At 47.6% G+C, this 17,524-nt stretch overlaps 1 protein-coding gene across 5 annotated transcripts in view; it reads right to left on the bottom strand.

The window, feature by feature from the left end:
- Positions 1 to 3,522: 3,522 nt before the first annotated feature.
- Positions 3,523 to 17,524, bottom strand: part of DAPK1 (death associated protein kinase 1) — a 162,151-nt gene continuing 148,149 nt past the window's right edge. For all 5 annotated transcript variants that reach the window (XM_073228745.1, XM_073228749.1, XM_073228748.1 and 2 more), the window contains 6 exons: positions 14,691 to 14,879; positions 11,750 to 11,947; positions 10,517 to 10,655; positions 9,128 to 9,248; positions 7,554 to 7,742; positions 3,523 to 6,053 (listed from right to left, as the gene is read on the bottom strand). In XM_073228745.1, the coding sequence (XP_073084846.1) occupies positions 4,821 to 6,053; positions 7,554 to 7,742; positions 9,128 to 9,248; positions 10,517 to 10,655; positions 11,750 to 11,947; positions 14,691 to 14,879 (2,069 nt within the window). In that variant the 3' untranslated portion in view covers positions 3,523 to 4,820. The remainder of the gene's footprint in view (positions 6,054 to 7,553; positions 7,743 to 9,127; positions 9,249 to 10,516; positions 10,656 to 11,749; positions 11,948 to 14,690; positions 14,880 to 17,524) is intronic.

Here is a 17,524-nt window from a genome sequence, read left to right as displayed (position 1 = left end):
GCGGTTGGGCGGTGACGCCGTGAGGCCTGGCCGTTAGGGGCGTGCGTGCTGTCCGGTGGTGACGCCGCGAGGCCCGGACGTTAGGGTGGAGGTGGCGGGCGGGGGGGTGGTTTCTTCTGGCCGGGCAGAAACGGTTACCCCCAGGAGCGTCCAGAAACCGTCCCCAGGACCTGTCTGTAACGACCCCGGTGCTGCTGCCATTATATAAACAAACACCAGCCTGACAGGGTGTTCGGTTGGGACAGACATTCTGTCCCTGTCCTGGCCCATGTCTGGAAACTGCTGAGTCCTGGGCCTGAGCAGTTTGAGGCTTGAGCCTCTCACCAGCACGTGGCTTTTGGGTGCAGAGATAAAATCTCACTTCACCCTCAGGTGGCTGCCTAAAGCTCAGTCAGAACCCCCAAAAATAGCTCGTGAGGGCAAATTCCTCAGATGGTGCACTTGAGCCCCATGGCCGTCTGGGTAGGCAGCCTCAGCACCCCAGGGTCTGTGCCCCTGCTGTGAGGCCAGGACTGCTGCCCACAACAGGTGGTCAGCAGACATCTGGGGAATGAGCAAGCAGAGCAAGTCACTCCTCACCAACGTGGTGCCTAGTTAAGTCCTTGAGAAGCCAAAGTCCTGAAAAGAAAATAGTGCATCCCATCTATGAATTCAAAACATTTTTCACAGCGAATCAGAAAGAAGCCAAGTAAAATTATTACCTGTTCCTTTTATGACAGCCACTTCAAAGATTTTTTTAAAGTACCAAATATCAAATTCTCCCATAAAGCAGTCCATCATTTTTCCTATCCCCTTTTGGGGGAACCTGCTCTGTTAGGCTGCTCTGAACACAATGGGGAGTCTTATACATTACTCTGCATGTCTTACTGTGACCTGGATATTAAGTTTCAGCTTTATCTATTTTTCTTTTCCTTTTAAAAAATTGTGGTAAAACAGACATAACAGAAAATTTTCCATTTTAACCATTTATGCCTCACAGTGCAGTAGCATTAGGTACATTCACATTATTCTGACCATTATCCCATCCATCTCCAGAACTTTTTTCATCTGTTGAAAAAAACTATTTCTTCACTCTTATTGAAGGACTTAACATTTTAAGTTCAGATCTCCCTACGACCCTTTCAGTTTTACAGTCTGACTGGAACTGATTCACTGTTTTTTAGGAATAGCCGGGCCAGGCTCTTCTCAGTGGACTGGCCATTTTGGAGTCAGAGTTCAGGTACACCCTCAGTGTTTGGGAAGACCGTTGTGGACTTTGGACATTGATGGGGTCAGTGAAATTCTAACATTTCAGTGAGTCCTGTGGTGGTAATTAAACCCCTTCCTGCAAAAAGACCACCAGAACCCCCCCCACCCCCAGAATTCTGATTCCTTCTCCAAAGTGTGGATTTCATATTTCAGCACCAATCAGAGCTCCCAGAAGTGCCCTCCAGCCACAACACAGAGGCCCTGAGGCCCTGGGAAGCTCTTGCCGGTTGCTAGACTTCAGGCCCCCAGGGTAGCCCCAGGCTGGACTTTGTGTCAAAGGACAGCACAGCTCAGGGGGATGAGTGTAGTGCAGATGACGGTCCTCCAAAACATGACCAAAACGAAGCTGTTTTGCGTTAAGCAGTCACAAGCTGCAGTGTCATATTCCTTATGAAATCCAGAGGCATCCCTTTATATTGCTCATGACCCTAGGGTAAGGTTTAAGGAATGAAGGAACACCTAGTAGCCAAGAAAACATTGAAATAAGGGAAAGAGCTCCCCCCTCACCTGTATTTCCTACACAGTGCTAGCATACCTGTGATTGTCCTGCTGCACATTCCTCATTTTCCAATAAAAGCTTAGTTTAACAGGGTAGAGGATGGGATCCTAACGAGAGTGCTCTCTGAATGCTGCCCACCACTCTTAAGTAACCCCAATAAACTCATTTACTCACCAAACCAAATCTGTCCAAGTCTTTTGTTGGCCAATCAGCGCCTTCTCAGTTTGGGGAAGGAGCTTCTTTTATGTCTCCTTGGGAATTCATGCAACAGTGAGGAATATGGCCCCAAATGCACTTCACAGCAACTAAGAAAAAGGGCCCGTGAGAGGCTTTTCTTTCTGGCTCCTAAGAACTTGCACCTACTGATTCTCACTGCAGCTGCAGGAAGAGAGCTGTGGTCTGGCTTCCTCCTCCTGCAGGAGCAACAGCCAGCTACCCATCGTGGGGCGTTGCCAGTTTCAGCCCAGAGGTCACAGCACTGATGACCCATTAGGCCCCCTGGAGTGTCCTGCACGGCCTTTCCAGGATGGGGCTGTGATCTTGACGGTCCTCAAGCTCTTCTCATGGGTGGCATTGTATGACCCCTAAGTGTGGCTTCCACATTTAGGACCCACGTGGCTCCATAACCTCATGGACAGGTGCCCATCCTTATTACTGCACAAACAAAAGTACAGAGATGTTGCAGTTCGTTGCTTGGATTTGCTGGCATCCTCCCTTTGCCCCTTCTGCTGTTAACAGAACCACCTCTGTGGGGAGAACTGTTCCTTCCCAGCAACGGTCCCAGGGTCACTGGGGCCAGGCCCGGCAGGGAACTCTCTCCCCAACCCCACATATACCCAGGGAGCTCTGGAACCCAAGCTGGACCAGTCAGAATCCCTATCTGGGATCTGACATGCACGCTGCCGGAGGCACCCGCCCGTCCCTGGGTTCCAGCGGCTGGTGCTGCGTTCCTGCGATGGGAAGTCTCCTGGAGGTGGGAGGGAAGGAAGTCGACGGTCAGGAGGGAGGTGGCAGAAGAAAAGCAGGTTCCACTCTTCTAAGGTGGCCTCAATTACAATTTCAGTGCCGTTTCCTAGGCATGTCTAGGTGAAGTGTTAGGTTTTCTTTCATTAGCATTTATTTTATCATTATAATAGCAAACCATGGTTATGATGGGCAACTGGGGCAAAACAGAATCGAATTGTCTTCCCAGCACCACAGAGAAAATAATTGCTAACATTTTAGTCTTTTTTCTTCCAATCTTTTATATTTGCCCCATTGTTAAAGCAGTCTTTTTACTAGAGATTTGTCACTTGGACCTTATGTCACTTCCAGCCACCATGAAGGTCACAGGTAAGAGTTTCTAGCTGTTGTCTGGGCACAGGGTATTCTATACTTAAGAAGACAGGCATCTTTTGTAGTAGATTTCTCTTCCTTCTTCAGGGCACATTCCTCCACATGTGCACAGACAGAAATACAACTCCCTGTTTCCCCGACTGCTGGGACTGAAAGAGTCAGTTTGGCTATTTAGTTCTTTCTAAGAAAAATGGAAGGAGGCTCTTTTTTAAAAAGTGAGAACAGACGTGAAAATCAGCTGGGCTCTTGTTACTTCCCTGCACCACCCCTGATTTTAGGAATAATTAAGCACCTAAATATTGGGTTGTTTTCCATTTCCAGGACTTTAGGTTTAATGATTTTCTGGATTTTGGATCAGTTTGCCCCATGATATGGGGTACTGGTGAGGGAAAACAGAACAAAGGAGAATTTATTTTGAATTAAAGACCAGGAAACTAATGCAACACGCAACAGTTTATTTTTAGAAAAGCAAAAAAACCCCAAAAAACAAATAAGAGAAACAATTTTTTTACTACATATTATAGATTAAGTAAAAATACCTGTATTAATATATATGTATATACATACTGCATATATATATATATGTATACATATATATATACACACACACACACACACACACACATGACATAACATTAAATTACATGCTTCCCAGGACAGAAGAATTAAGACATGTTTCAACATTTAAAACTTTCACAATTTTAAATCACTGCAAGAAAACTTGCTTCTTTTATATTTTCCTTTTAAGATTTTGAGTACAGCAAGTTGTCATACCAGAACCTAAATGTGGGAAACCCCAGCTGTGCACAAATGGTGCTGGGCTTCCAGGAACCCTGAGTCCGGGGGGGTCCCCTGAATCCTCACACAGGTCTCTGTTACCCTACAGTTGTGTCCACCTTCTCCCTGAGATGAGAGGGAATGATGAGGCGTGACAGAATGTAGGGTCCATGTGGCTGTGCACATGGATGTTTAAAAAAAAGCAAATGAAAACATGTCTTATCATAGCAAAAGCACTGGCCATGAGATCTCACTAGAGGAGGACTCCTTTCTCCACTTTCCTTGCCAAAGGAAAATAAAAATTTCAGGTAAAAAAGACTGCAGGTGAAGCACCTCTGGCGATGATCAGCTTACAGCAAGGGACAGAGAGGGAGTGTTTCCTTGCAGACAGCTCCTGGCTGATGGGGATGAGGTCAAACACACCCTCTTCTGCAAAAGGCACTCACGTATTGTCTGTTTATAATCATACAGTGGGATCCCTTACATGGGATTCTTTCCTACAAATATAAAAGAGATACACTGAGGATATGTTACAACAAAGAAAAGAATATAAGAAATACATATTTGGGATAAATATGTGCTTTTTTTTTAAAGGGACACTCAACATAGTAATTAAAAAATTTCATTGAAAAGATAGGAATTCCAGTAAAATTAACAGTAAGAATCAAGATACTGGAAATTGAGAAATGGAACCCAGAACATGGAGGGAAGGGATGATAGCTTTTCAAATGGTCAACGGAAAGAATGTAGTCTGCTCTTGAACTAGAAAGATTATTGACACAACAGAATGTCTGAGCAGGAGGGAGGTAGCGGCAGAGAAGTAGGTGAAGCAGGAGGGAGGGTGGCATCCTGCATGAAGTGGGCAGAAGTCGGGATGTACCCAGAATGTCCCATGGAAAGATGGGCTATATCCCCCTTGCTTCTGCAGCCCTAAAAGACCCTGTCCAAGACAAAGCAGCCCTCACCGGGACACAACGGAGCTAATGGAATTATAAGATGTGCCACTGTTGCAGCTTGAGTCATAGGCCTCCAGGCCATTGCCATCAAGGTTGATTTTGAACACAGAGGACGCCTTCAGTAGAAAGTCTGCGGCATCGCGGCGCCCCAGCTCCCGCAGTTTGGACATGAGGATGCCCACTGTGCTCTCAGGGAAGGAAGTCCATTCCCGGAGCAGTGCATGGACTGGGCTTGGGAGAAACTCCTTGGGCACCCCATTATTGGTGTTGTACTTTGCCACAAGGTCAGGGAGACCCAGGTTCATGGCAAGAAGGCACCAGTCCTTCCCCATGGGATCAGGTGGGTCCAGCAGGCGACACAGTTTCCTCTGGGTCAGGAGGTTCAGATCTGATGCGTGGATGTCCATCCCCAGGCTGGCCTGCGAGTAGATGTCATGACACCCAAAGCACATGATGCTGCTGAAGCTTTCCCGGTACCCACCCATGGTGTTAGTCAGCGAGGTCTCCTTCAAGGTCTGTGCCCGGAAGAAGTCCCGCGGCTGGTAGATCATGACAGGCTCATGGTGCTCCCTCAGCTGCTGGGGGCTTAGGTAATGCTTTACCGTCAACAACCCTGGCAGCGTGGTGGCCATGACGTTCTCAATGGTGCTGCACACTGAGTCCAGCAGGAGGCAACACTTGATCTTTTCTGTCTCCAGACCTCGCACCTGGACCTCGATGCCCTGGCCGTGGTTGACTAGGAGCACCAGCAGCTCGGCCCCTCGGTTGGCAATCTTACAGCCATTTACCCACAGACGGATGTCCGCGTCCCCCTCGGTGCTCTGCTGGTGGATCCACCGGCACAGGTTCACCTGGACCTTGTGAAAGATGCCACATGGGAAGGGGGTGAGGTGCTCCACAGGGACGATGCGCACACCACCATAGACCCTCACCTCATCCTCTTCATCTGTCCAGGAGCGGTGCAGGTTGTCTGTCTTAATCAGGGCAGGTATGTCCACCATTGTACCACTGCTCAGGTCCCGGGCGCAGATGTCCATGGCATCTAGGATCTGCAGCAGCTCCTCCACGTCACTGTCAGGCACCAAGCGCTGGACATCCTCCATGGTGTAGCGGCCCCGGTAATGGTGCAGGGCCCGTGGGGTCTCAACAGATAGAAGTTTCCCCAGGACATTGGTGCAGAGCCAGCGGGGATCCAGGAGCAGAACGTCCTGCACGGTTTCACTCTGCATGATATTAATCTGTCAGAGAAGACAACAGGAGGTCAAGCCTAGGCATAAATGTGGCCAGATGCACCATATGACTCTCTGCAAAACTGAGCCTTGGGTTGAAAATTTCTGTAGGGTACAGCAGTTATAAGTTTAGCCACAGGAAAGGCATTCAGTGTAACAGTAACTGTGATTCAGTCCCACACACTGCTATCTCAGGGTCATGAAACAGGCTGAGGAGTGGTCCTGTATTGAGGAGGCTGAGGACACAGATGACTAAGTGGGTCCTGGAGAGAAAAGGATGTTAGAAGGCAACTGAAGAAATGTAAGACCAGGGCACCGGTTACAGAGGGCAGTGACAGCCTGGAGGAAGGGCTGGCGGCCTATCACAGGAGGGCCACCTGATTTAGATTTCCTTTCTTTTCTTCCCTCCTTTGCTTAGGTCTTCGTGTACTTTATTAAAGTCTCAAAGGCAAGGAGAGATGCAATACCAAATGACCTAGAAACTTACTGGTCAAATTCCAGAAGGCATGAGAATACTGTACCAAAGGAAGAAGTTGAGTATTATTAAGATTTTTTTTATATCCTACTGGTTATACATTGTATAATGTGAGCTTTGATCCTGCACTTATTGCAGCCCTTGGATTCAATCACTTTAAAAGTCCTGCTGGAGGGGCCAGTAGATTAGCAGGTCATTTCAATGGAGTTCAAAAGTTGACACAGTCATTGCTTGAGGCCCTAGTTTTCCAAATCACTGGCTTCTGGACTGTTTTAACTTCCAAACCTATATGATCCACATCAACTAGCTACAAGGTCATACATGGCACTGAGATTGGAGAAACAAGCTTCTGGTGTTTAAACTTCTCAGAACTGATCCTGTTTTGTAATACTCAGAACTGCTCTTTTTGGCTCAGACTCGCTCACTCTGTCTCCTGACTTCACAGGACAGAGGAATGCACAGGCTCTGTCCCCTTTCTGGGGACAGGCTGTGATGCAATTAGAACAGGGCTCCCAAATCACACCCCAGCACTAAATGTGACACAACCAGGAGCAAAGATCCCCACGTCTCGGTCATTGATGGGGACACTGTTTGCTGTGGTTTAGTGTCTCCAGACATGGCCTTAATGCTGATCATCCATCATCTGTGAACCAAAGAGGTCTGTGTAGTGCTGAGAACAGCCCGTGGAGTGCAGCTGTCCTGAGGCTGTGGAAATCCCAGCTAATTGGCAGGTGCCCCTTGGGAGAAAGGAGAGGTCCTGGCATCCAGTGCAGGGGGTGTGTGCCCCTGAACTCACAGAGAGCCAAAAAACAAACCAAAGCAAAACAAATGACCAATTTTAGGGTGAACAGCAGAGCAGATAACCACCTTTAAGAAAATCATATGAGGCTTCCATGTATTTGGAAAATTGTGGATTGCTGGGCAGTTTGAACTTGGCCTCCTAGCTTCATACCACCCTCAGATGCTGGAACTGGGCACAGAAATGACCCCTGGGGCCCCTGCCAGACCCCCCACCTTGGCTCTAGGAGCCTCACCTCGCCAGTGCTGTGTAGCTGCTGGGCTATGCACCTGAGGTCCTCCTCACTGGCCAGGGGGTTCAGTTGGTCCTGCACATCATACACGAACTGCTGTAGGGACATCAGCTGGTTGGGCCCATTGAGCTTCCTCCAGGAAGGCAGAGTGGAGATGATTTTCTCACATAGATGAGTCATTGCAGGGCATACCTGGAACAGAAAGGGTGCCACAGGTCAATGTACAGCTGTGGGGACACAATGATGGACACAATGCCACTCATTTCTGCAGGCTGCATGTAATTCTTCGCATGAGTTAGTGTTTTTTGGGGTGGGTACTGAGCAGTTCTTTTTTAAAGTATTGCCAATAAGCAGAATCTGTCATCAAAGATCAAATTCTGTAGAGGCTTTCCTTTCTAATGTTTATGTTAAAGTATGATGGTGAGGCTTCTCAATGCTTTGGAATTGTGGACTCAACCAATGTTCACCAACTCCTAACGTTTTACTCCCTGCCTCCCTCTCTCCATCCCTCACTTGGAGCGACTGCTTCAGCTAGGCAAAGGTCACTTTAGGAGCATGGAGAGAGGCAGAAACAATAAACACCATTATCAATATTAAAGTGGGTTTTGGTCCATAAATCAGGTATTCATGGAGTCTGTTGTTGAAAAAATTATTTCAAATTGAACTAATTAATCTTGGTAATTGGCTTGAAATACGTTTTTAATCTCTTACTTGATTAAATAAATCTCTGAACTTGCTTACAGACTCTTATAATCAACGCACCTTCCTGACTACATACACCAGCCATACGGTGCTCTGCTTCACCGATCAGGCAGTCTTCTCTTGAATCCTTTTATACCAGCTAAACTGTACTCCCTATTCAAAAAACAAAATTCCCAGGGACACAGGCCCTTTCTTTGATGGGTGCCATCTGACTGACCTCAGGAAATGGGGAAGGGGGAATGTTAGGCAGATGAGCACACCACATCCCAGCTCAAAACTCTTCAAGGGACTCCCTATGCCTGGGAGCAGGGGCCCTAATGCCAGCTGGTGGGGAGGTACTACCCAGATTGCTGTTCCCAACCCACATGCACTAGTTCTTCCAAGGCCTGCCAGACTGCTCCCCACCACTGACTGTGCCATAGCGGGGACCCATCATAAAGCAAGAACCAGGCTTCCTGAGCAAGCGGAGAGTTCCTGAAAATTCCAGAAGCAAATCTGGAACTGGAGCCTGGTGCTGGAAACACAGCACATCCCATCAGGGAAGCAGTAAGTTGTAAGTGGAGGGGCAGCTGCCAGGCATGGAGAGAGGGTGCTGGGAGGCAGGGCAGGAGCATTCCGGAGCACTTAGCAACTTGGCATTGGGATGTTTGCCCTGAACATACCCATTTAGGAGCGCTACATAAAACATAAAGCCGCTGTAATCGGTAAATCAAAAAATAAAAAGTGAATGGAATAGATTAGTTAGTGTAGATGTTAATTACCACATCTACAGAAATGTAATAGGAAATAAAGATGTTATAACAATTTAACAGGGACAATTTTTATTTTATAAATGATCTGCTACACCTGGCTATCTGCCTCTTGGGCATACTCACTGAAACAATCTGGCTCCGTATTTCTTGCAGGTGATTTCGAAGCACCTTCATGTCCTTAGAGCCTGAAGCCCCAGCATCCAGAACAAACAGCTTATTTGAAATGTGAAGATCATTCCCGAACCTAAAGGAAGAGCAGTGGCCTCATCAGAGTGACACAGACTCATCAGTTATTTCCACGCAGGGCCAGGTTCTCACTGGTCCAAAAGGCTGGTCAGAGGCCAGGAAGTCCTGGTGACCTTGCAAAGTCTCCCCACCTGCTGTTTGCTGGACACTGTCATGTACACCAGTAAAGAGGCCTGGGGACACATGTGTGGTCTGAGTCATACAAGCAGACACCTCAGATGCCACAAAATGGCAGGAACACAGCGTGGAAAGACTTCAGCTTCCCTGACACAGGAAAAGGGAGGCCTAATGTGCTCACCTTGCAAGTTAGGATAAGGGACGCTATTGCCAGTTGATGGAGCAGACAGAGAGCATGAAAGTTCCACCCAGATTTACAAATATTAGTTCTGTAGTTTTTTACAGATTAGTTTTGTAGCTTTGTACAAATACACCTTAGTTTTCATGTCAAAAAGATAACAGGTGTCTTCAGTTGACACACAAAGAATTTGAGTACAGAGTGCAGGTTCAAACAGACACTAAGTAAAAATACACATTTTTACATTGAGACCCTGTGCATGTCTATATTTATAAGTGGAACAAAAATTTACAAAAGCACTTGATAGGAATGCTCTGTGCACTCCATCCCACTTTAAAGAGTTGCTCAAGGTCTATTAAATGAATTTCATGACCCCTTAGTGTGTTTTACCTTGTATTTTGAAAAAATGCTGCTCAGCGGTAGATGATAATTATCAAAAGAACTGAAAACTAAAATAATTAGAAAATCTGAGGATCTGAGGTAAAGCATAGTGACAGTAGTTGACAGTACTGTATTATATAATTGCTATTTGCTAAGTGAGTAGAATTTAACGTTTTTAGCATAAAAATAAAAGAAGATAAATGTGCGAGGGGATTTATGTACTCATTATGTAGAGGGGAGGAATCTCTTCACAATGTAAATGTACATCAAATCACCACGATATAAACTTTAAATATTTTACGATTTTATCTGTCAGTGGTATTTCATTAAAGCTGAAAAAATATACAAAAACCAACTAAAAGCAGTTACTTCTGCACAGTGGCACCGGGAAGTGGGGAAGGCAGTGAAAAGTCTATTGTTTTTTAATCCCTTGATCTTTCCTGCTGTTGGATTAGTTATATGTGTATTTATTGCCTTGATAAAAATGAAAATACAACAAAAAAGGCAATCAAGCAAGGGGCCTTTAATTTCTTTAATTCCTTTCTCTGGTCACATGATTCGGTTGCATTGCCCCTGCAACCACCCCTTACCTATTCCTGATCTCTTTCAGCAACGATATGTCTTTGTCATATCCAAACTCGCCTCCAGCTGGACGTGGGACATTCATGATGTCGGCGTGGGTGGCCACCAGGACAACTCGGAGTGGGTTCTTCAGCTTGCCACCGAAGGCTGAGGGTGCGGAACAAACCGTTTCAGAGGTGGGTCCTCCTTCCCGGCTGCCTCTACCCCCCAGGCACTACAGGGTGCACGGGCCTCAGGCCACACTGTTTCTCCAGGTGGATATGCAACCTGCCTGCAGACTTGAGGGCCCCACATCCGCTGTGCAGTATGACCTCTCGGCCAGGTCAACGAGATGAGCTTACTTTCTGGGCTCAGGGAAGGTGGCTGGAAGTGAATCAGAGCTGACCCAGAATACGAGGCAGTTTCTCAGCTCTTCCTCTGGACAGTCCCTTTGCATGGTGAGGGGAGATCTAACCTCTGACCAGGGGGTGCCCATTATGAACCGCAGAGAGCTTGCATGGTGAGGGGAGATCTAAACTCTGACCACAGGGTGCCCATTATGAACCGCAGAGAGCCCCCTGCATGCAGCAGTACCACAGAAGTGACTCAGGAGAGATCCTCCTGCCATTTGCTCCTGTAGGAGAGCCTCCCACTTACGGAGGGTTTAAAACAAAAATGTGAAAAAAGGATGAGAAAGCAAAAGTAGAGGTTCCCTGAGGGGGAAGAAGTCCAATAGTTTGATTATTATATATGCTTTCCAATGAAAAAACTGACTGTTGAGTTTTACATTTCTCCAGTGAAGGCTGCTGGTTTTGTTGTGTGAAAAGAACAAAGAAACTTCTCCAAATGACTTGCCCTCTAAGAATAAAGTTAAGGTGATGCATTCAGTCAGTATGACCCTGTGCTGTTCTTCCACTCCCGATGGGCAGAGAGAATGAAGGTGAGCTTATATTGCTTAGTAATCGTGCACCCACTAGGTAAAGGGCCTGCAGCTGTCAAAGGAGGTATGCCGCTTTGTACCCAACAAAGTGACTGCAGCTCTATGGGTAGAAAGAGAGAGAGAGAAATGGTTCTCAAAGAATTGATCAGGATTGGGTCTTTGATGCAGCAAAATACAACATGACACAATTCCTTGCCAGGAAAAATGAACAGCTGAGCCTTAGGATGCTTCCAGAGTGAGCATCTTCTAGCAGAAAGGAAGGACCAAGGGAGGTGCGGGCCAGGGGGAAGGGCTCTCGCTCCCCAGGGGTGTCGTAGCTTACCTATAGGCTCTTCAACTGGCACAAGGGACTTCAGGAAACTAAGCCAGAAAATCACTTGGTTCAGCTGGATCTCATAGGGTTCTTCCAGACTAAAAACGATGACATGGATGGATGTGGGATCATTTGCAGCAAAATAGTCGTAACAGCAGAAGTATACAGGATTTCCGGAGAATTCCCACACACTGAAATCACCGACTCCTACAGAGACAAAGATTACTGTTGTGAAATGCCACCACCAAAATTTCAATTCCAATTTTTCTTAGCATGTTAGGGATTAGCAGTAGAGAGAATGCCATCTGGAGCACTGATCTGTTTGTTTATGCATCTACGTCCATATAGATCTATATTGGTAATACATATCTGTGGGGAAGCTTGGGTTCCTATGGCCAGGATCCTCACTGAACTTAAACCACCTGATGATGTAACTGGCCTGTTGCTAGGCTACCGCTTCCACACCTTTAGGCAATAAGCTATTACTGTGCTATATAGAGAGCTTGGCCCAAGGCTCTGGGTGGAGGCAGAGAGGCTAGTGCTCGACCTACCGCTGGGAGAACAAGCCAGGTAATAAACTGTTTCGTCCCAAAGAAATGTTCTATTGTCATTTCTTTGGTCTCACTGAATCCATAGTGAACTTGTCAGGGGCTGAAACCCATTGGCAAGACAGTATCTCCCTTACGTGTATGTGCCTATGTCTGTTTATACGTCCATGCCTTTTGTCTATCTATAAATCTAGAATATCTGTGTCTGGTCATCCATTTCCCTAAATACATTTATTGTTATATCTGTATCTATATCTCTATCATATTTATAATTTTCTGGGATGGCATACACACACACAACGCTCACATGCACACATGTGTACATGCCTATAAGCATACATGAAAATCCGTATACACATTACTTTTTTTTCCCTCCAAATATTGGTATGTAAAAAAAAATAAGAGAGCACCACCTGGGCAAAGAACAAACATCGTCATGCTGCTTACACAGAGGCATGAGTTATGCTACATCCATAAGAACACTGCTTTAGACACTCACATCTTAATACAAACACTGTACCTTTACCTATAGAATTTACTCCTGATGAGGAAGGAGTCAGGGAACAAACTACCTACTTTGGGTCCCTGATTGTCAACTCACAGTGAGAGAACATACACGAGAGTGAGATTCTGTATTCTCAAGTATAAATTCTCTTCAGAACATAACAGGGTATATAATGTTGAACATAAAAGTCACTACAAAATGTAACCTTAATTGTAGTTAAATCGTGACAGAATTCTCCTCCCCCAGGTGCGTGAGTGACCTGTTCAGGCTGGTCAGATGCCAGTAGGCTGCTGTGAACAGGTGGACGATGCCATAGTTGGTTAGCATCTCTGCATAGGAAGGATGTGGGTGGAACCCTGAGGAGGGGCGGTCCCCGAGGCCTGTGCTGAGGGAGGCAGCAGAAGCCTGGGTGGAAGGTTGTGTGGTGGGGGGCAGCTGCTCCCTGTCCCAGAGTTGTGGGTATGGCTGGTTTTCCTGCACACGTGTGTGGGTGAGATTCTGACCAGGAAAGCCTCCCAGTGGAATCTCCCAATGACTGTCCAGACACATGGGTGCCCCCAACTCTCCACTGCCACATCCCGCCAGGATGTGACCATCCACCCACTGGCCTCTGGGACAGCCAGGCAGGACCACTTGTGCTGTAGGATTTGTCTCCATTTCCCTAATTCTTCCTTATGGTGGGTGCTTATTCTGTACCAGAAATTCTGCAGGCAAGAGTCATTTTGGAAGATCCACAAGGCTTCTTAGAGCCTCCTCTTGGAGCACAGGCATTCTCGGGGAGGAAAGCCCTACGGAAGGTGCAGAGTTCTGGGACACAGAAATAGGCTCCTGAGCATGGACAGTATTGGAACACTGAGTGTGAGCACCAAGGCCTCTACTGCAGGGCCAGCTCTGCTCACCGACCTCAGCGGGCACTCCTTTCTGAGGGCAAATTGCACATGAACTGTAATTCGGCTGCACTAGGGCCAGTGGTTCTCAAAGTGGTGTTCCTGGTAAAACAGCAGCACCTGGGAGGCCTGCAGACCTGCTCTATTCTGCACTTGGGCAGGCCAGGCAGTCTGCTTCCACATGCCCTCCAGGGGATCTGCCTGTGCTGTAAGCTGAAGAACCACTGCTTTAGCTAATACAAACAGAGCTTCTACTTTACACTGGGGTTGGGATATTAAATGGGCCTTCATGAAGATGCTCCCAATTGTGGCATTCTGGGTATGTCCCCAGTGCCAGACACTACAGCAGGCCCCTAAACATCAGCTCACAAACTCCTCACAGCACCTTTATAAGGTTGGTATTATTGACCCCATTTTACAGATTTGGAAGCTGAGTCTCAGAGACATGCTGCCTCCCTGTTCTAGTAACCTGGGCCCAGTTGGGGGCCCTGTGGGTGCAGCTGAAGGGCAGAATGCTTGATGGAGTAAACCTTTCTTGGTAATATTTAAGACTTCACCTCTTGGAAATGTTTGAGAACACACTTGATATTTCCCTATGGAAAAATTGCCTGTGTCTCTATCACAGAATTAGCCAAGACTGAAGGTGTTGAAAAATAATTCCCTGCATATCCAGATTTATTAAACTGCTAGTGGGATTGTATTATATGTGATTTCCCATCCAACCGGATGTTTGGCTCTACTTCAAAAATTTATCTGACAATCATGTATGAAGTACCTACTGTGCACCCAATGCTTTCTGGGGATGGCAGGGTGTTGAGTTTTACTTTGTAGGGGTATCAACCCGCCATGCTTCTGTCCTGGGTCACTCCCAACATCCCTTTGCACGGCTCTTCCCCTGTCCTTTTGGGGCTATGACAGATGCCCACCAGCACAGGCTCCCTTAGGGGAAGGACTTACAGCCCAGCAAAGGGAAGCGTGAGGTCCTTTCCCTTGGGGGTGGCAGGGCTTACCATTCAGATAGGCGTTCTGGATGTCGATGGCTTTAGTGGACTGGTCATCGGCAGAACAGTGTGGGTGGTGGGACGGGGCCACCAACACCTCCAGCGTCCCTTTGGTGAGGCCTGGCTCGAACATCATGCTGCGGCTCCTCACGCTCACATTCTCACAGCCCGGGTACAGGGTGCTGATGCTCACAGAGACTGCAGGCCAGAGAGGAAGCTGGTGAGACCTCGCACAGGGCAGTGTGCCCACTCACTCTCCCTCAAGCCTTTACCCATGTGTTGTCCCTTTCTGATACATTCTCTGTCCCCATCACACTCCTGCTTCAGGCTGGGCTTTGCGAACCCCATGTGTGTGCCTTACAGCTGTGTTTCTACGGATGTACAGTTGATTCTCTTTGCGCCACCTCCCATGTCCTGTTCCTGCCCTGCTCTGGGCCCTAGAGGCTGACCCCATGGCCTCCATCTCCCAGGCTTGCTGGTCATTTGCCTTCTGGTTAGGCTCAGCCAGTGGGAGGCACCAGAGAGCCTGGAGGAAGAGGAAGACAGAGGTATTTCTCCCCTCCTCACTCCCTGCTGCTTCCCAGACATCAGCTGTGCCTCTCTGAGTCTAGACCTCTCAGGAGTGGCTTCACCCCAGGGCTCTGGCTCTCACAGGAAGACTTCTGTCTCATCAACCCCAGGGGATGTAATGCTCCCCTCTGTTCCAGGCCTCTGGTGTATGATCATGTTTGATTTCACGTGATTTTCCCAAGACTCTGCCCTTCTGTAAAGTCCCATCAGAACCCCGACTTATGCAGATGAGATGATACTGCTCTGGTACACCAGACAGTTTTAGGTTGAATGAAAATAACTATATACATGGCAGGCCATGGCATTAAATGACACTGAACCACACAGTGAGAAAGTCAGTCCTGTGGAATTCCACTGGAGGCTTTTCTGCTGCTCTGGTGGCCAATCTCAGTTTGTGCCATGAAGCCTTGAGCATCTTTTCACTCTTTGCTAATCTTCCCATTTACCATAAGGAGGGAGTGGGCAACTGTATATACTGAGATTTTAATCACATCATTTGCTGTTCACTGAATTTTCTTGTATTTCTGGCAGTAGTACTGGTTTTACATTACAGAAGGTTATTAACCACTTCATCTTCAAATCAATGTATTTTAGTAGTAAGAAGGTGAATCAGCTTAAAATTACATAGGCAATCATGGTGGAACTTGGGGGAGAGGCAGCTGATTAACAGTGCGGGGGGGCCCCGTGTCCAGGCACAGAGCCTGTGGTTCCCAGGGACAGAGCCCTGGCTTACTCACTGTCACAGTGCTTGCTGGCTTGCCTGTCTCTCCCAACAGACCCCCATCAGCATGTGAAGGCAGAGCTGGTCTGTCTGGGGGCTCCATGAGCAGGATTGTACCTATGGTTGGTACCTTTGGTTTGCAGTTAATAGGGACACACATTGCAAGGAAGTAAAGAAATGACTATTTCACCCGGCACATCTGGCTTTGAAAGTGGTGATCCAAACACAAAGGACATTCCTTGTTTAAAGACCAAAGTTTTCAGACTAAGACTTGGACACGGGAAATATCCAGGGTGAGCAGGCTGGGGAGTGGAGCTCAAGGGCAGGGTCAGGGATAAGGGAAGGAGAGGGCAGTGAGATGGAATGAGTTATTCATATGTATGTGTTTTCTCTTTATAAAAATAGAAAACTTGGTGAACAAAAATGTAAAGAGGAAAACAAAATGACTTGACTTTCAATGCCAAAATGGTCCACATTTTAGTGTATTTCGTAGCAGGTCATTATTCCAAGTCTGAGAAAAGCTATATGGTTTCACAAGAATGGGTTTGCCATTCCCCAGGCTGTGAAGCCTTTGCGGAGGACAACAACTATTAGGACAAACCTTGTTTTAGTGGCATGTGGGCTCCAGCTTGCCCAGGGAAAGGAGACCAAATTGGGTAAATGACAGCCATTTCTGCACATCACTGACAGTTTTCACTGGGAGGATAAAAGGTTGGACAGGCTTTGTTCACTGTATTAGAAAAATAGTAATTTCACAGGCAAACACTGTTATCAGATTAGGACATTATTTTTGGTAACTACTGACCCCTAGTGGTGGAAAGTGGTGGCAGATCCTGATGGAGAAGCTCTGCACCTTGGTCCAAGACTCCCTCCCTCTGCCGGCTCTGGGGAGAGCAGGCAGCAGCCTCCTGCTGCGCTCCTCCTGGGCACTCGCTCCCCCACTGCCCTGGTACTTCCTGCCTACTGTGGAGCCACAGCAGGGCAGCTACAACACTCAGTTGGCCACAAAGTGGATGCATGCGAGACAGGCAAGCAAGCATGGGGGGTTGGCAGGCAGGTGCGGCAAGCCTTGCAGGCAGGGGCCGCCAAAATCCACCCACACGGCCTGGTCTTGTCTCCTGGCTGGTGGCTCAACCTTTAGCATCCAGCATTTTCAGCTGGCAGCACAGAGGGCCTGGTCTCTAAAGGCAAACCAACGTCCCACTGTCTGCATGACGTAAATGTGCACACACTGGCATCCCTTCCCATGAAAACAAAAAGCCTGATCATCCTAATTCTAATGAGTTCATGGGGCCCCCGGGTGCTAGCAGTGAGACCATGCTGTTTCCGGAACCAGACCTCCTTCCCTGCAGGACATAGCCGCCCTGGGGAGCCTGCCACCATCTCCCAGTCTGTCCTCCCAAGATGACCACCGTGGCACCTCACGCATGTGTCTTGATCTGCTTTTCCAAGGCCTGACTTGCTGCTGTTTGGTGGGGGTCAGGAGGTGAGCTGAGCTGGCCAGTCTAGGGCTCGCAGGCCCCAGGCTCCCTGTGTGGTGGCCTCCTGCTGG

This window comes from Manis javanica, chromosome 2, assembly GCF_040802235.1.
Source record: "Manis javanica isolate MJ-LG chromosome 2, MJ_LKY, whole genome shotgun sequence".
In the NCBI taxonomy this organism is placed as follows: domain Eukaryota; kingdom Metazoa; phylum Chordata; class Mammalia; order Pholidota; family Manidae; genus Manis; species Manis javanica.
This window is presented reverse-complemented; position numbering and strand designations above follow the sequence as displayed.